At 42.7% G+C, this 20148-nt stretch overlaps 2 protein-coding genes and 1 long non-coding RNA gene across 3 annotated transcripts; 1 reads left to right on the plus strand and 2 right to left on the minus strand.

The window, feature by feature from the left end:
- Positions 1–5930: 5930 nt before the first annotated feature.
- LOC129593074 (uncharacterized) lies at positions 5931–9546 on the minus strand. Its single transcript, XR_008691056.1, has 4 exons — positions 9014–9546; positions 8233–8730; positions 6855–7136; positions 5931–6785 (listed from the first exon to the last, which is right to left on the minus strand). It is a non-coding gene; the product is annotated as an uncharacterized LOC129593074 (long non-coding RNA).
- A 4397-nt stretch (positions 9547–13943) lies between these two features.
- Positions 13944–15051, minus strand: LOC129593117 (uncharacterized). Its single transcript, XM_055489305.1, has 3 exons — positions 14924–15051; positions 14499–14862; positions 13944–14237 (listed from the first exon to the last, which is right to left on the minus strand). The coding sequence occupies exons 1-3, from the start codon at positions 14966–14968 to the stop codon at positions 14185–14187; spliced, it is 462 nt and encodes a 153-aa protein (XP_055345280.1). The 5' UTR covers positions 14969–15051; the 3' UTR covers positions 13944–14184.
- Positions 15052–16787: 1736 nt separating this feature from the next.
- LOC129593092 (5-hydroxytryptamine receptor 1D-like) lies at positions 16788–17813 on the plus strand. The gene has a single exon (XM_055489281.1). It carries the CDS (start codon positions 16788–16790, stop codon positions 17811–17813), a length of 1026 nt encoding a protein of 341 aa, XP_055345256.1.
- The last annotated feature ends 2335 nt before the right edge of the window (positions 17814–20148 follow it).

The following is a 20148-nucleotide window of genomic DNA, read 5'->3' on the forward strand; positions in this document are numbered from 1 at the left end:
TGGATCAGCAACCATATTTTACTGTTAAATCTCCGTAAAGCTCCATTTTGTACTGGGATTCAACACTTGGTGTTAAAATCGGTCACTTGGTGTTAAAATCTCCTGACAATCAAAAATATCAAAAATAAGTAGTTTTTATAGTAAAAAGTTCGCTCATGAATTTCGAACATCAGCTTAGATAAATTCCCACAAAAAAACCAAATGGGAAACAGGATCGAGACAGGGTGCAAAGGTAAAAGAACCGCTATTCCAAGTTTTAAAATTTCAGAAATTTCAAATTTCAACATTCTCAATGTTGTTTTGATGGCTACAGGCGAGTGAACAACTAATCAAAAAGAACGATCTTTTAACCTTGCACATCCGAGAAGGTAATGGCACACAAAACACATTGGTAATACATAAACTGTGTAATAACATGAAACATTTTAACCTTTGGGTCGAATTGTGTAAGAAAACTTCACGTAAGCTGTCCAAAGATTAACAAGATTAAATAACCGCTCAACAGTTAAAAAAATCTCGTTCAGTTCAGCCGCTTCTTCCATGGTGCCCCGTAAACTTCCAAAAAACTATGGCAATAGCAAGACCTAAAAAGTTAACCAAAATGAAAAATCCATGTGGTGAAGGTTCATGTTGCACTTCAGCAAAATGAGCGTAAAGAAGCGGTACTAGCCACTTTGTGTACCATATGCAAAACAGTTAATTTTGCTCGTATGTACTGAAGTCACAAAGAAACCAGCAGTAAAACGAATTGTTTGAACGTAATCTACTTTTATATCCTTCAGGCCCTCACCATCTCTTCACTCCATTTCTCTCCAGGCTATCACTAAAATTCGTTCCTTGGCATGCGTTTTATCCACAATTTTTCTGGGGACATAAGCCGGCACTGGTTCATGATGAACATCGTCGTGCGGGACAGTTGGCCAACATGCAGGCTGGTAATGTTTTCCCATGTCCACAATTGGCCCTGGTAATTCGCGGCAGGCCGCGAATCAGGGCTCTGGTAGGTGTTCAGAATCTGAGAAAGAACAAGTAGCTTCCGTTATACCACGCCCATTCACGGTTATTCACCTACTAAATGTGGTCAGCCGAACGAGCGTACGGGTGTTATAGGAGTATGTATTAGGTGTTTACAATGCTTGTCTACTACGTAGGTATTAGGAAAAGATGCGTATCTGTTTTTCAAGGTGTCCATTTTCTTTGTTTCTTGACATTCATTCTACTGGAACTGCGAGCGATTTATTATTTATTGAGAGCGTCAGAGGTATTACCTTTAAAATTAATGGAAGTTGACCGTATTCTCTTTTGTGCAGATTTAAGGGACCAATATAACTACCGTATATTCTATCCATATATTTTTCAGAGCCGACCATACTGTCTGTATACATGTTTCAGACCAACGGACTAAAATTTCAATGACAAAAGGCTACGCAAGCTTTAGTTCCAAGACAAAGCGGTTCTTATTATACGGCACTGATCATACACTTTAGGCTAACACAGCATTTCTTTTGCTTAAACGGATAATACGTTACGGTAATGGAGCATTGACCGAATACTGTACGCTTATGCAACACAGTACTACAAACCTTATCGAGATTTAAATAAACGCTTGTTTATAATTTTATACCGAAAAGCGAAACTATATGTCTGTTTGCTTTTATATTTCTGGCTGTTTGGTCTGCTGGTTGGACGGTTTGACGCGGAAACGGAATTCTATTCGCAATTTTAGATCCCAGTTCGAAAGTCTGGCAATTTTCGAAAGGGAATGTTGTAAATTAGGTACGAGTAAAGAATATTCACTCTACGCTGCAGAAAAAGTACCTGACAAATCACACTAAGGTGCCGGCTGTCCTTCGCAATAGATTCCCTAACCCATTTTGTAATTCCCGCAGTGTCCAATCTTCCTTCACAAACCAGATGCATTTCCAGTAAACTGCAGAGATCCCCAGCATTAACTGAATGTGGATTGATGACGGCGTATGGGATGTCCGCTTCCGCCCCACGAATTTCCAGAAGCTTCAACGTAAAGACGGGATCCCGGAACTTACAGTTGACCCACACTATCCGTTCTGCAAAACACGATGTCCCAACAGTACGGTATGCGTCAGCCGTCTCGTTCAAGTGGTTCCAAAATTCCCTTCCGCATTCCGTAGTAAATTTACAGTTAACAAAATAAAACTTTCTAATCAATGACTTTCGAAGATGGTGTCCCAATAACAATCTTCCTGCCAAAAGACCGTTGGGTGATACATCAGCAGTGCCCATGAGACAAACGGCCCTCGTTGCGGACGTTATAAGCTTAGCTAAGCAACCGAGCATGGCATATTCCTCTACATTAAAATACAAGGATCCCGGTGGAAAACTGCAGTTATTGCACGACACATAGATGTACTGCTGCAGCTCGTGGGACGTGAAAATGGCATCCCACATACCACAAGTGCGCCGACAACGTTGTTGCTCTACTGCATTTAAACACTGGAACACGTACACGAAAATCGCCGAAGGTAGCGATAGGCAATTCATTCTATTTGGTCCATTTTGCACTCGTTGCTTCATTGGTCTCATTCGGAAGCTGTACCGGTAGACCATACTCACGTAATGGGAACGTGAATTATCAGACGCATCGTCCGTAGCGGAATCGAAATACTGATTCTGCAAGAGAAACTCTTAATATGCCAAAACGTATAAAGCAAGAAATGCGCGCTTCGGGCTGGTGCTTGTACATTCGTTAGATTTCAATATTATTAGACTAATCTATAACTACAATTTCACGAAAAAAAAGTTTTTCGGATCTTGCGTTACGATCCTGTCATGACCAAACGCTGACCGGTGAACCGTTCTATAAAAGGAGTCCCTGCTGTACGAGGACCATTGGGTGCTGTGAACATACCCTGCACGATTAGGCTACGATGAACAGCCGGCTAAAGTTAAGCCGTTTGCATTCAGACTGTGATATCAGTGGCGTTGCGAGCTACGGCTGTTCATCGCAGCCTAATCGTGCAGGGTATGTTCACAGCACCCAATGGTCCTCGTACTCGTAAAGTTTGTACGCCTGTTGTGCAGTTTGTGCGTACTCTGCAGCAGTAGAGACACATTGGAGTTTCGTATCCTGCCGCATTTCAACAATTTATAGTATTACAGTAGCCCACATCTACACAATAAAAATTTAAATTCGGCTACGTAGGTCAATGCGGAAATTATAGCTATTATTTTTTAGCAGGCGTAGGTTCCAATCTTTACACAACGTGCTTTTTGATATTATTGTCCATAAAATTTGCGAAGACATCATAAATATCAACTATTGCTTTAATGAGGCGTATTTCAATTTTCAAATATGTGCAATTTAAGCATCCAAAAATTTCTAGTATGAACACTTTCACAGCTTTTCATGGCTTTTACTTTTGTGAGCTTTGCCATACATTGCTTACCATTTTCCAGTCCACAGCTTTCCTCTCATCCCGACGACCAAGATATAAAATCCTGTCGCTAGACGCACCGACTACATGTATAGCTATATTACGCACTTGCAGTTCATGCTTAAAGCATGCCTCTATTTGCGGTGTGACGCGCGACCAATAGCCAGGAGGCAGTGGGCATGATCTGATGACAAAAAAATCTTTACTGATGCGTCGTTGGTACAGATCCGTCGAGGATGGCGGAAGACGTATCTGCATGGCGGGCAGCAGCTCTCGTACGGTCCCACTTTCTACTCGCGCTTCAACGAGGCCGTATATTGTACTGCGATGTCCCGACACACTTGTCAATAACACGGCTGGGAACCATGTCCAAATGCGAGCAGGATGCGAGCGCATCAGCACTTGCACTTTCACTGGCGTCGAAACTGCTAAGAAAGCGTTACTGGGGTTCGCTTCCCTCGGAAATTCTTCCGATGTCCAGCGATGGGAACAATCGAAGACATTGCCGAACTGAACCAGAACCGGCTGCGGCATAGGAGGCAGGTCTACCATTAATCCCCGCTGCACTTGATCCACCACCCGACCGTGCCGCAACCGCCCATCCATCATCACATCCACTCCGTTCCAGGCGTGCACGGCCAGTCCACTCCATCTGTGCAGGATATGTGGTCCGTACAAATGCATAAATATTAATTCTACAGTGGCCGGTAGCTCGTCAGTACACAATTCACCGTTTTACAAGAATGACTGAATAGTTCCAGTGTAAAGTAACTCTGCTGCACATTTCACGACAACAATGAATTGCAGGAGGCTAATTTTATTAGGAAAAATTTTGTTGAAGTGAAGACGACGTTCATGGTATACGCGGTACTCGCCAGGCTTTCCAAATATTTTAATGTGTGCACTGGTATTCGCTATAGCAATTGCCATTTGCAAAGGTCGACCTGTGCAAGTAATGCTGACCTTGACCTGAACATTCGCATCCTGTTCATCTTGAATCAAATGTACATCTGGGCAATGTCGAACAACTGCCTATGTAATATTTACCGGTTGGCTTTACAAAGAATTTGTCCTGGTCAGTAATCAATATTGACCGCTAGTCAGGCAGCGGCTTGGAGTCACTGATGAACCGTAGGTTATTGGCAGCCGTGTATCGTTTTCTCTGGAAAATCCTGTTTGAGGTTCTTTATGCCGTGCTGTATATGGCAACTGAATTTAATTTATTTAAACTACTGTAAGAGGGTGACTATACGAGTATAAGTGCATCGTTGACGTTTAACCGGCAATTTGATACGTAATCCCGGCGCGCAAAATGAAACAGAACGCGTACGCGATAATTTTCTTCATGTTTAATTGGGATATCGCAACATATTACAACATATTTAGGTTTTACGTTTTGTGAAGCGAGAAGCGACTCACCTACAGCGACAAAATCTTTCAAAGGATTTCAACGTATTGCGCCGTGGTGCAGTGGTGCTGCCTACGCGTATCTAACGACGTAGCCGGGGTTCGATTCCCCCATCGGCGCCTTTTTCAGCCGTTTCTCGGTTTCCCTCGGATTGCGCCCTGCTTAGATTTCTTTACTTCAAAATCGACCCTTTTATACGCGTAAATAAGCTAAAGCGAGAAAAAGCTGGCCTCCATTAACATTAATACTTCACAGTCTCGGAGTGCGCCAATTGTGCATCCGATGTTGTAGCGCCCCTGCCGGAAATAAAATCTTCCGTTAAAACGAAGAAGTTCCGCTAGTGAGTCCCAAGAACATCGTTATGCACAGCTCGTTAGGGTCACACTAAGGGAATAATTCGTACAGCGCCTGCTCGTACAAGTTCGGGCCACTGCACTCACACACACTAAGTGACGTGCAGCGCAGCGCTGAGCTCACATGCAGTCTAACACGTAAAGGCAGGTCGAAGTTCCAACGTCTGCACCAGTACAGCTGATGTTCAGAGTAGGAGCGATAAACCTAACTCCTCACACTGCAAACATTCCACAAGTGAAGAACCTTCGCCTGGAATTCAACGTAGGAGCTCCTTTTATTCGTGATGATTTTCATTATTATGAAAGGTACATTTCAAGCTTTACGTAGTAAGAACTGTGCGATGGCGTCTTCTAAATGTCTGAATGGACAGGTAACTGGGACTACAACGACTCAACATACAGGAGCTCCTTGTAGCTGCTTTTCTTCAAACAGCGCCTCAAAGGTAAGTTGACTGCGTTTATCACTGTAATTTTGACTTTTTTGTTTTAGAAACAACCACAGAGTAGATGGTTTATGAGTCGATGCTGGTTTAAGGTGCTATTCCGTCAGCGGAGCTCCGCACAGGCTTGTCCAATCTGCGCCGTATTCCTTTACGGATGAAAAAATTTTAAAAAAAAACAGTCCACATAAACCACCAACACCAAATGGACAATTAAGTTAAAAAAGAAAACTGGGTCGCAACAAAAACTCCAACAAATTTTAATTGTTTTTATTAATAAACAATTTTGCAAGAACTGTTTGGCATTTGCTGCTTTTAAAATGCCGTGCCATTTGGCTATTAATTTCCCAATTGGTTAATATTGAGCCAATTAGCGTCTTTCTTATGATCACGCCTAGTGGTTTTGCGCAAATACGGTTGGGTGAAACGTGGCCACTCACAGAGCGGATAGATGCTCGACAGGCCAATGCGAGAGCGGACATACTAACGTGCTCCGTTGATATGTGGAGTCATATCAACGCAACACGCTACGATCTCACTTTTTCCGGGAGGGCGCTAGCAGTTGTGATCATGCTGAAAAATCCGGTAACTTGTGGAACAGTGCCACGATCGCGAAGGACCTCCGAGAGCTGCTCGTTGTCCGTGGTGATCTGATCTTGTGCATGTGCATATACGGATAAATGTTTGGAGACAACATTTCTGTCAGCATAGACTGCCCCGTAGCCGGTGGATGATAACCGCTGATCAGTAGAAGTACGCTTTGAGGCGCGCACGGGGCAGATCCCATTGGCGTTATACCAGGCGCAGTCATTGGACGGATAATCCTGACCGCATGGATGATAACAGAAATTTCAAAAATATCAGAAAATATTCCAAAGGCAATTGCCAGATTACCGCCAATAATGCTAGACGTTTCGGACAGCGCCAAAGCGACAGCACCATGTACATATAACAGCGCCAACCGCCAGAAAGATGCTCATGACTGTGAATGCGATGTACGTGTGTACAAACCATCGACCAGCATTACGGCGGCTGCCGAAGGAGGGGGCTAAAGTACCGGGGCAACTTTGGTGGTTGCAGCACAACCCAAAAACACCAATAAGACTAGAGACGATAAGCCAAGCTCCCAGGACTATTGGCGTGTAAACGATGTGGCTTTGTTCGGTCAGTACTGTAGATAAACACGACAAAACATATTGTGCGTCTTGTAAAATAGTGTTGAAAAGAAAAGGAAGCCTACCTTGAGGCAGACCTGCTGCAAGTAAGACGATTGATCCAATAAATAAATTTATTGTGGCCAATGTAGCGGTTGCACGATAATACGTATCTCCCGGTGCGTGCGACTCCATTGTAGCTGATGGTGTAAATTCAGAATCGCGCAGGCGCTTACTTAAGATGCCCGTATATTAAAAAGACATCCTGCCGGCTTTTGTGATGATGGTAATTATGCTTTAAAAATCAGCTGCTTGTGTTGTACTGAGTTGTACCGAAACGCTGGTTGGTGCACTGCAAACTCCCACTACTACAAAGCAAACACTAAAATGATGATAACAATTTTATTACACGATGTGACATCATATTAATTGTGTACATATAATTGCTTGGGAGATAGCTGTATAAATACATACGATCCCAAGATATACTCTGATAATTATACATACAGCATTTCAGCCATCGCCCTTCAGAACAGCCGCTAACCACTTAAAAACTAACGGTGCCCGAAGAAATGTTTACTGAGACTGCCGAAAATCTTAACGGGGAATCAGCAATGTCTGACTTTAACGAGTAGCTATACATCAAGCCCTCAACGGTTTTTGCTAAGTGTAATAACCTCGCGACGGATGCTGTCAGTTTGGTTGGGTAATTGAAATGTTGATTTATACAGCGGAAGTGACTGAAATGATGAAAAAGGCGGAGTACATATATTCCATCATGTTATGGTTTATACCTGAATTTTACCAAGTGTCTTACTGTTCCACTGCCCATTGCTACAAAAGTCACCGCCTCGTAGCACAAAGACAATAAATCCCATTTTAGAACTAGGACGATGGCTACTGAATTTCTGGTATTAAATCATAATTTCGGTAACCGTAACATCCGCCATTGTTTCTTCTTACATAATCAGAAAAACTGAGTTATCAACCGGCTTCGCGACTTGTTTTTTGGTACGCCACTTTACCGCTACTGCTATTAAAACTTTTGCTTATCTCGGCTCGGCTCGGGTTTCTCTGCTCGGCTCGGGTTTCTCTGCTCGATTTGGCAAAACATAAACCGATGCGGTGGTCACAACGATGGCATGGACGCCGCATTCCCTCTGTTTCTGGCACCTTTTACTGACAACATAAGTTTTTGCCCTCATTTTATTAGATGGCCAGTCAATACGATATTTAAAAATCAACAACAATAAATTGATGATTTTATTTTTATCATAGCTAGAACCAGCGCCCGTCCACAGTGACTCCACACAGTCATCGCTCGTCGTCGACCACCGTGCAAGGAGCCCAAATCCAGTGCGATACCTCGCCCGTGTAAAATTGTGCACTGAGCCATAAAATTGCGACAATATGTTACGCTCAACTTGAGCTTGAAATTGTCTACTGCAGGGAATGCAAAATCACCTAACAAACCCAACTTCCTTCCACACATTTTTTTCCGCGTCATAACTTTCCATTGGCAGTGGTGCATGATCGCTCCGCCATTTACCACCCAATAGATTTCCCACAGATGATTCGTCTTCCACGGAGCTTTTCCCACCAAATACTTGTATGAACTCATTGGTCACGAATGCACAGTGATTGTACCGTTTCCCTAGAAGCGCTCCTATAGATGTCCAAGAACGCGTCGCTATATTAAATCTTAGACAGGATCCCGTTACGGCTTTCCCATCCTCCAATAAGCCACCTAGCACGTAGATTTTTTCTTGCAGCTCCACCATGGCGAAATTCGTTCTGCGATCAGCGCCCGCTAATTTTCCAAAATTTTCCCAATCATCCGTCACCGTACTGAAGCAGATAAGGCTTAGTGACGGAGCTGATAAAAAATATGTAGAATCAGATGTAGATACCAAATACAATATTTTATCTTTTATTGGTATTCCAGCGGAAATAGATCGTATCCTGAAAAAAGACAGCGCCAATAAAACTATTACAGTAAAATTAATGTTACATCCTGCGATAGTACGGCGACTTCGTCCCATGTTATGGCGTACACCGCACAAAACGACTTCTTTCCAAATTAGTCAAAGCCCTTTTTGCATAGTTTACCGCATAACGTATACGTCCGCATAACGCATGACGTATATGTCTATGCCTCTTATAGGAGAGCTAAAACTAAGTTTTTACAAAGGAATATATCGGTAATTTTTCAAGAATTCTCATTGTCTCCTTGCTAAGCACTTACTGTTCGGTAAATGAGGGTGTTTGAGATGACTAGCACACTGCCATCGGAAGTATCCATCATAGCCAGTCCGTTATTCTTCGCCTAGAAATACACCACGTTCCCCATGCCGACAGGACACCGAAAAATCACGCGGGGCCTCCATTGTGAGGATTTACTACGCTGCACGTTTGTTCGGTAGTATTCCAGACCAGTGTTCGCCAAGTTTGTCTGGATACATTCCACGCGATAGTTTCGATCATTCCATCAGAGCGCACATACTGGAAGATGAGTTGGCTTCCTAGTCCCGTAAGATACTCACTAAAGTAGCACAGTTGTTTGTCCTGCAAAGCGGTGGGAAGCGGCCTGGTGCGTAGTGACATCGTCGCAGTATTCAACAGTTGTACCGTAACGACAAATTCATTCCGTACACTGGAGCCGTTGAACCGTCGGTACCTCTCCAACTAATATGTACAGCAAAGCCAGGGCTGTCGATACGAATCAACGCAGTATCTGTAATGGTCTCATTAATGAATACTCCTTCCTCTGGGTTCAAGAGCTGCAGCAGCAACTCATCAGCCCCGATACGGTGCGTGCTGAACGCACCAAACAGCGCCTCGCACATGAAGCCGGAAGAGACGGAATATGTTCATCAATAAACGGCCTTGCGCCGTTTAACATTACGGTGATCAATTTGGACACTGGAACAACATCATTCACAGCACCGACCTCGCTGGAGTATTGCACCAGTTTCCCCGGCAAACCCAGCGCACTGTTGGCTAGCTCCAGAATAACACAACCCAGACTCCACATGTCCGTTTTACGCCCGGGAATCTCCCCAGGAATCTCGGCGAAGCGTCTCAGCATCTCCGGCGACATGTAGCGGGAAGTTCCGCGTAGCTGTGTTATATCTTGGTAACAAGTTGCGTCTCGGTGCATTTGAATTAGATCGTCCAGGTCCCCAATCTGCACGATCTCCTGATGTTTTTCTGAATTTTTTATCAGGATATTTCCTGGCTTAATGTCTCCGTGAATGATGTTCTGCTGATGAAGAAAGTGTAATCCGCAGGTTATTTGTTGTGCAAAGCGTATGACATTTCCTTGCTCCAGCAGTCCACCATTGTCTTTTAGCTGCTGAAGAAACATAGCTAAATCGCCACCTATAAATTCAACAGCCATATATAAGCTCTTTTTAATATTCTGTTCTGCTTCTCTCACATCTATACTTAAGTATGAATACTTAAAACTTTCCGCGTTAGGACATAGGTACAGCTATACACTACGGTTGCGAGTACATATTTGGGACAGCCATTTCCCAAAGCCCAAATACTGGAATTTCCTGAGAAAAACATTAGAAGATTAACGTTTTGCATGCCATACTCACCGCTTTGCCTTTAATTTTTTACATTATTAATACGCAAATCGCAGTTTTGCATGCCATACTCACCGCTTTGCCTTTAATTTTTTACATTATTAATACGCAAATCGCAAGTATTGATATTCCGTTCTGCGACATAATGAACTGCCGATCGCAGCTTCTACAAAGGGCCTATCGGCAACTGGTCCAAAGCTTTTTCCTAAAGATTGTTTCAGTGTTAGATTGTTCTTTGCGTTTCGTACAGAGAATATAAACGGAAAGCGGTGTCTGTATTAAACAATTTTCCTTCGAAAATCTTAACTTTAGGGAATTCAAATGCATGGATGACCGGTTAATCTACGATTCTACATGTACGAGTAGAGTCTAATGTAAAAGCGATCGGTTGTAGAGACATGTCGTATTACGAGAAAAGAGCTCTTACGACGTGTGTACTCACTGTACTGCACGCATGCGCAACACGAGACTAGTTCGTATACATGTGGTGTGTATAGTGTGTGTAGTATACATACTTCTACACATGCTCCAAGTACCGCTTTTTCCCGTATACATACTCTGTAGTCTAGCTTACTCGAATCGGTACCCCTCGTCTAAATCCATGCACAAAACCGACAAATGCATGAACATAACAACAATTTATAAATCATGCCAACTAAGTACCTCCATAGAAATCCATCATTAATTCGACAATTTCCCGTTGCTCCGGTAATCGTCACTTTATGGTAAGGAACCAGGTTGTTGTGCTTGAGGGTGAGAAGCAGCTGCAGCCGGCTGCGGACCCGCTGCCATTTCTGCGGGTTGTTTGAAAGTTGTGAATTTTGGTGTAAGTGTATCACCTTTACTGCCACAATTTCGTCTCCGCTAAAATCTAGGCGGTTCACCACATGCGCCTTGTACACGGCGCCAAACATGCCACGACCAATGTAGTCAGCATTACCGTATTCATACTGGCAACGTTCACCAAATATTTCCGCTGGAACCACATCTGCCATGACGTCAGTGTAATTGCAGTTTAATATTATTTAAAGAGGAATGTCTGGAACAAAGGTGGCAGATGCAGAGAACACGCGGACATTGACCGAATAAGGATAAAGTCGCTAAAACCAAGCTGATTTTGCAGTAACTGTAAAATAATGACGACTGATACGAGCTGATACGAGCTTTCCAAGCATGCGAAGCGCAGTACATATGAGGGAGCGCAATAACCGTAATAAGTGAAAGCCGCTTGACGTCTTGAAAAGCTGTTTCAGCGATGATAACTTATCAGTTTCTATACCTTATTACGAAATAAGTATCTAAACAGTTACAATAGAACGTTTCTGATTATGGAGCGGCTCTTATCTCTAACGTCTCATAACAGCACCTTTTCGATAGCAGGTAATGTTAACTCTACCGATTGGATCCATTTCTTCTTTGCCGAAACAAAATAAGAGTTATTGTGCTAAACGTGATGTTTCGACATATCTACGTATACAGTAGTATATTACTGTTTTGTACCAGCAGTCATATTCCACAGGACATACTCCTTAGATGCTTGATTACAGCATCTAACGACATCAGGCTCAAACTCAAACAATACGTCACTGTTTGAACACAGAAACGGTGCCCTTTCAAAGGCTTTACTGTTGGGCGTTTTACGCATATGTCTTCGTATTTTTAGTGCAAATTAGTTGTATTAGTCCGTGTTCTTGATTGATGAGCTGACCAGGTCCGCGTCCTACCGAGCTTGCCATCATTAGACGTCTCTACCGAGCAGTTCAGACGGCGTTCACTCCTGTTTACGGAATCCAGGCCAATTTGTTCTGGCTTGGCGGTTTTTCCCCGGGATAACACACCCATGCGTCGCAGCACCGTTCTGATACTGGCACGGTATTCTTTACTCATCGCGAAGAAAAACAACTGCAACAGAAGAAAAAAATATTCGTAAAATTTCTTAAATTAAAATTATAAAAAACCGAATACCAAATTTTTTTTAGTGACATTATTATTACTATATTTTTTATTTTTTATATTTTATTTATTTATAATATTACAATTTTTTGACATTTATAAGTACGACAATAAAACAAAAAGCGGTAAAAGAACTTAAAAACTGCAGTACAAAATTGTCGTGTTTTATACAATATTATTTGTTTATCCTTACTGGATTCAGGGCATAACCCATCACCAACAGTGTCCGTGTCCACAAAATAATCCGTATCTCCGTCGCCCATAATCGAGGGAAAAAATTCAGCAATACCGGGGGCGGTAGCATGCAGATACAGTACCAGACAAATGAGCAACACAAAATCTTGGCAACCACCAACCTCTTTCGTGCTCTTTTCCACTCCTGCCGCCCAGTACCATTCAAACTAACAACTTTTCTTCCAGCTGAGCACTGCTGCTTAATAAATAGCACCATATACATCAGTCCCAGGAAAGCCACCGGAACATACGTGCTAATAATCCCCAACAGCTCCGAGACGGCCCGCGGAATCTTCACAGGTCCACAGTTCCCAGTAGCCTGCATCCCGCCCGTGGTGATGGTATTGAAATAAATCGGCAGACTGCATGCTAGCGCGATAGCCCAAGTTAAGGTCACCGACAACACCAGCGCAGCCTTTGCGGTGATAAATTGGTATCGATGCGGAAACCAGATCGCCACGAAACGGTTAATTCCCAAGAAAACCGCCGACCAATTGCTGACGAAAAGAACAGTGGTACGGACCAGTTGCGCCGTGTTACAATCGAAGACCAGCGGCCGCACGCCCATCTGAACCATGTAAAGCGGGATGTTGTGCAGTGGATTGATCACAAGGCAGAACATTAACTCCACGATTTGCGAATGGATTAACAAGAATCCCGAACCGGTGCGGTGTTTGCCCAGTACAAAAAGCACCGTTAGCAGAAATAAAATCAACGCCACACCAACCGCTCCGATAACCAGTGTTGTGGATAGCCATAATGTTAATGCAGCTGGAGAGACCTTGGCCGGTGCAAATGTCGGAATTGTTGTGTTGTTTACCATTTTTTTGTTATTTAACGAAACTTCTCGCTTTTGCTATGGTGGTGACATAAACGCAGCGTGCTGGCAATTAATGTTGGCGGCTGTGATTACACGCTTTTTGTAGCTGGGTCTTAATGTTTATATGACCTTCTCACTTTTCGCTATAGGGTTTCCCATCGCGCGCTGGTATGGGTGCTAATGACTTCCGCTTCCGTCGCAGTCAGACGTAAAGGATTTTCCTCGAAATACCACCACTGGATACTGGGCTGCTAAATATTGTTGTTAGGGAGTGTGTTCATTAATAAATCTATTTTCAACTTGCATTGTAAACCGGTGTATCGCATTGCACTACTAATTCGGTAAATGGAAATCGATCCGCTAATCAGTGCGAACTATTCTAGTAAGATGCGCAAGAACAAAGGAATCCCGTGCTATGCATATGCGCACAAAATATAGAAACCCTAACGATTCATCGAAAAGTAAACGATAATGCATATCGCGTTCGTCAGCAAAATACGAGAGAAACCACATTTCCGTTGAGTATGCATGTAATGTACTTATTACCTATATTATTCACCATAAAGCAGTTGTGACCTTTTTTATAATTTTATCGATGAAATGCTGCTAATGTGAAAATGCTTATTATCAATATTATGATCCTCAGGAAATGGTAAGTACACATGCAGGACGAAAATCCAACTTAACGGCCATTATAGTGACCCGGCTTACACGTACTACGTCTGTACGTCACAAGAAAAAAGAACATCACAATCCTCACTGTAAACACCGGCAGCAACCCATCTTTAATCTTTATCCCGCTCTTCGCGCTCGTTCTCAGTCATCGAGCATATTGTTAACGATCATACCGAGCAAGGAAGCAGTCGACTCTATAAAGAAAGCACTGGAATTAAACTCCCTCAACCAAATTATTCGTTTATCCATCCAGATTTCGAAACAAGTTTTTCGAATATCCACAACAAACCCTCTTTCACTAAACCGTTAAACATTAATGCAATCGCGCTACGCTTCACCCACAATATCATAGGTAAATAATGTGGGAGCAGGCGAATGTTTAAAATGTATGCTGAAAGTGAATTAAATTGTTCAGAAAAAATCTGTGTGCATTCTTCACACTTTCGGGACCGTACCTCCGATATTGCCGCAGTGATAGATGACTTTCAGCCAACGTTCCTGACATCCCTCCTGCTCCGATGGGTCCTCCGCTGTGATGGTACACTTGGTGTCTTTCTGCATACTGCACGTCACCGCCATTTGCGAGAAGACGCTATCTCCGCTGCACTCTGCCGGTCCGTCAGTCGGCGCCAAGTAGGTGGCGCTATCTAGGTGGACGGTCTGTACCGGCATGTTTTTGGCGGTAGGCGAGGCAGGATTGGGTTGCGGGCAGCTGATCACCAACGATAGACCGTGCGGAATTTTCGCTCGCACCTTAATATTTGCGCCATCTTTCCAGGCTGCGATGGAGGTCGTAGGGCTGCCCGGCTCCTGTGCCGCCTAAAATAAGCAGCTTTGTGGAAACGGTTTGGAACGTTTATATTTAGAGTTTCCTGCTCACCGCGGCGGTCACAATTGCGACTAATACTAGTGAAATTGCGTTCATTGTAAAACTAAGCAAAAGCTGTTCTTCAAAAAGTACCGATATGGTTTGCCGGCTTCCGCGTTTACAATATACAAAGACTTTTAGTCGTTTTATACGCTGTTCCTCCACGCTGAAGATTTTGAGGTTGCTTTAAAGCCTGTGGGGCATTTAAAATTTTTTTAATTTTGCTATAACACAAGCAGATTAATCACATTTTCACATTTATCATCGATCAGAAAGCTGTGTAATGTGTATTAAGCCCATATGTTGGCACTTATTTGGCAACAGCTGTATGTTACACAACAAAAACAACTACAGAGTACATTATTATGGCCTAGCAAGAAAGATACTTTTATGTACGACAATGCCAGTAGTTGTTACGTGAGAGCAAGACTAGCATGCCGAGTCATTCCGACTTGTGACGAACAAACGTACTTTGGATATCGTTAGCCTGATAAAATGATAAATTATTAATATTTTAAAGAATAATCGAAAACTATTCTTAAGAAACACTCAAAATGCGCGAAACAAGCTCTACGCCTTTTACGCATGATCTTGTACGGCAATAACCGTGTGCAAGATTGGATAAATTTTGCCTGGGTAAAATTTTCCACTTAGGACTGTACACTGGTTCGTTATGGCACTAAATCTTCTTCATGCAAAATCGATAAAATTTATTACGTGAAGTACAACAGTTGTCTTCTTCTGCAAGATACTCGCAATAATAACAAGCACAAAAGCTGAACGGTACAACGCACATGTATCATGTATCGTGTATGTATCATACAAGCACAGCCTGCAGGGACGGTTATATTGTAATATAATTATTATAAAAATGCTTTTTATTCGGCATTAGCCAGTACAGATCGATATGTATTCACAGGTTTACACCTATTAAAATTATGAAATTTTGAACATCGAAAAAGCACCAAAAACCGTTATGTCATAAACGTAAAAACATTTCCACAAAGCATCTACGGTATGTGTACAACTTTAAGGACAATACTTTTAACAGGCATAATTCAATGCTATCTAATGAGTTACCGCTGTTAACTGGATGGCAAAATTGTGCGCACTACTTGTTTTCCCGATAATTGCCAATAAACCGGAATATTTACTAACAATAACAAGAGAACTCCCGCGGTCATATGCTCTACACTTGAAACATCAAAACATCCGATCGCATTACCGTCAAAATTAAAAAAATATCCGAAACTAGATCTTATGCACGCTTCGACCGAAGTGGCTGCTCCGACCGACCTCATAATGAAAGTACAGGAAATCACGAATAATGAATATTTAATAAGGGAACGCCATTGATCCCGACCCAATCAAGTAATAGCCAGCTGACTAGAAATATTCTTCCTTTCCATCTGTAATTCCTTGTAGAGTATATTTATTACCTGCCTGAACAACCTATCAATCAAGCTTCTTATAACCGGGACAATCCGCTTATCCCACACTTTGCGGGGTTCAGACACGGTAATCCATCTTGGTACCGGTTTAACAAGCCACAGATGACGTTGGCCAATACCAGCACGACGTGTTCCTTGGCGCTCGGTATACGCTGCTTTAGCTTGTCCCTTGAAATTTAAATAACAACGCACCCGGCTTCCGGTTTAATTACTTCCGAGCCGCGACCTAACAGGTGTTCCTAGCTTAATCTCTTTCATTGTGGCCGATTTCTCTTTCCGCTTGTTGACTTGGCATTTCCCTCTTTCTGCTTATGAGGATGATGGTATTACGTTTTCTTATAGGTGGAACAGCAAATCGACACTGCCGTTATCAGATAATAACATGATGAAAATATTTACGTAACATTTACTTATACGTTATAACAATGAATAATACGGAATTGTCCAATAACGCCTCAAATATTTCGTCGTCGTCCCCCGCGTGGACATTAGGTCCAACAAGTACCGCAATTATCACACCACTGGCGATCATTCTTAACGGTTACGTGTTATTTATATTCCTCACCAACAAATCTCTGCACATTCCCTTCAACGTGTACCTCGGGAGTTTGTTATTCGCCAATCTGGTTTATTCCATCCTCTGCAATCCGCTGGACGTGATCAGCGCCCTCTACCCAACCTGGCCATTGAGCTTCGCCGGCTGCAATGTATACATCTACGCGTTGCTGATCCTCGGGGCGGTGACCATTAACTCGCACGCCCTCATCACTGTCAACAGGCTGTGGGCCGTGACCTTTCCGGTCTCCTACCGCAATCACCACAGCCTACGCGCCGCCTTTGCCACCGTCGTCGCTCTCTGGATATACGTGCACGTGATCTGTTTACCGGGCGTTATTCGCGATTCCCTGTACTTTCGGGCACCGCTTTCTGACAACCCGTGTCTGGTTAACGTAGCGGCGCAGTTCGAATGGAATCTGATGATGCAGTTTGTGGCCTATGATTTGCCCATCGTTTTCGTCATTGTCGCCTATCCGTATCTTCTAATTAAACACAAACTCAAACGCCGGGTAAAATTCATCGTCGCGGTGCCGTTAGGCATTAACGCGACAAAGCCGCGTCGCGCTTGGCCGACTCATTCGAACTCTGCGCAGAATCGGTCAACGGGGTCGTCGGGCTTGCGGAAGAAAGCCTTGTCGGATGATCAGCGACGCGCGTTTTTTATAACGACGCTGTTAACCGTCAGTTTATGTGTGTGTTGGGTGCCGAATGTCGCTTTCTTTACCGTGGCCAGTTTCATGCAGGTGGATGAGCCGGTCTTATACGGAGTATTATCGTTTTTGTTCAATCTGCAATCCCTCCTGGATCCGCTGTTCTTTGCATTCGTCTTTAAAGGGCTACGCGAAGCATTACTAGCGCCGCTGCCGAAGTGTTCTGGATTCGTCCTTAAATAATAATTATTACTTAGTGGCGATTGTTTTCGCAACCGACTAAAAGTGATCAGTCCAAAAGCAACAGTTTTTGCTGGGGAAAAATACTGTCTACATCATAATAACCGGTAGGTGATTGTTACGTCAGAACCTGGGTTATACGAGATGGATTTAATTTCCGCTTGATACTGGATAATTACTGGTCAGCTCCGTCTAACAGTATCGCTGCTTCGTGCGCCTTCTTCTTGAATAATATGGTGCGGAATAAAGCTGTTATGAACACTCATCAGGGCACACACTCCCTACAGAGCCGTGTACTTGTACTTGATCTATAAGAGTGCACGTATCGATCATTTTTAATGCCGTAGTAGTAACCATTAACCAGATGTCATGCTGATATAATATTTATGTTAATCGGTTTTCAGACCACTGTAAACAATTCATTTGGCAATAGAATGCAAACAAATGGTGCAAAACCGCGTTTTCGATTGCTCGAAGCTGAACATTTTTAGGCATGTAACCGCATTTGGTACCCTGAATCGGATTAGTCTTCTTAAAGCTTAAAGCGCTCTTTTATTCTCTTTCGAGTTTCGAAAGTAGCGTCTTTGCGATACGAATATGCCAAGCGCGAAAGTGCCAGGCTACCTTGTGCAATTATTTTAGGTACAAATAATATAACTGCATCAGAACATAATCACACTAGAAAGAACGTATTGTAATGTTTTCTTGGCTCTTTGCAGCAATAGAAAAAAAACAATAAGGTTACAAAGGGTAAGATATTACGGCAGTTGTAGCATGAATTATGATGGAACATATAGAATCGAAATGCTACGGAAAATGTGCAAGGGTTTGGGTTCAAAGCCGTCTAACAGCAATACTAACTACAGCAACAGAACTATAAAAATAAAACATTGCCGTGTGGAAGCATGATCCGATCACCGGAAAGGGATTTATTCCAGATTTTTAGGGAAACAATGCAAATTTTCCGACTTAACAATAGACCAGGATATACAATGAGTTGATAACTTGGATGTACCATAACTGGCTTGAATCATGTGTGAGTTATAGCTGGATCCAAGTTAGTGTCAAAGTAATTCGAGTTCGTTACTGAGCCGTATCTGGCAAAAAGGAGCTGATTCGGAACGCGGCAAGAGCAGTAGGCAAATGAATTGCAACATTAGCATTGCCGGTTTTGCGAAAGGAATAGCATTGTGAAAGGAATAGCATTGCCAGTTTTTCTTGTCGGAGGACCTTAATCTGCGTTTGAAATTTGTTGCAGTTACATGTTGTCATGATCATTTTTTAAAGGGCATGTTAATCCACCCAGTGTTTATTAAGATAGAATTAAAAAACTTGTACATCCATAGCAAGGTTTCAGACGGCTGTAAAAATCCAGAAACTTGGATGGCGAATGTAGGGAAATGACATGATTTGACTGTCAGTTACTTAGGGAGGCCGCTACGTGACTAAAGGAGCGTAAATTTCGTTGTATAATTATTACTAACGTTGCATTGAATTAGAGATATCCGCGCCATTCTCTACCGATTAATTTCTTGATGCGTTCCAGCTACATCCTGCACATCAAAACTGCACACAATAGCTTAACTTAGCAGAAATGGCAATGACGATCATTAATCCTGTTTTGTATAAAATCTTTATGGGCAATCGGCGCGCATCCCAGGATTTAGGAATATGCAGACATTCCAGCGTTTCACTATAGCTTTCCTGTTGAGACTGCCTAAAAGAACTGGACAAATGTTTCTCCACGACCCGAAGCAGCGCTTACTCGAGAGGTTTCGCAGTTCTTGCCTTCCGCGTCGTTTCCAGGTTTCTTAGGTAAAACCCAAGAAACCTGCAAGAGCTAAAAGAACCACTACCGTTCTTAAAAGATCATAATTATTTCCGAGAAATTTGCTGTGAGTTTTTATGAAAGGCCTTGCAACATGTCGGTGCAACATGGTTTCCATTACACTTCAACATGGTTTTCTATTGCCCTTTTTGACCTAGTCACAAAAATCTTAAAAATTCGGTTGTTCTTAATTGAGTTCTTTATTTAATTCGAGGCTCCACATTTCCAGTAATGAAATTCGTATTCTTCTGTTACCGGCTTTCCTGGGTTAATCTGAAGATCTACACTTTGAGTATTGTACGGTATCGATAGCACATACGGTAAGAAATTAACGGAAGTGATAATCATGACCAAAATGGAAAATTATTGCAGTGTTATCGGCAGGTTTGTTTTGAAGGACTGGAAACTGTATTTTAAGCAAATTTCCAACAAAAATTTTGCTATAGCCAGAGAAATCCACAGGAAAAACACTGTCCAAATCTTTTCCAGCTTCTGCATCGTCAAAGGACG

This window comes from Paramacrobiotus metropolitanus, unplaced genomic scaffold (assembly GCF_019649055.1).
Source record: "Paramacrobiotus metropolitanus isolate TYO unplaced genomic scaffold, Prichtersi_v1.0 Parri_scaffold0000059, whole genome shotgun sequence".
Classification (NCBI taxonomy): domain Eukaryota; kingdom Metazoa; phylum Tardigrada; class Eutardigrada; order Parachela; family Macrobiotidae; genus Paramacrobiotus; species Paramacrobiotus metropolitanus.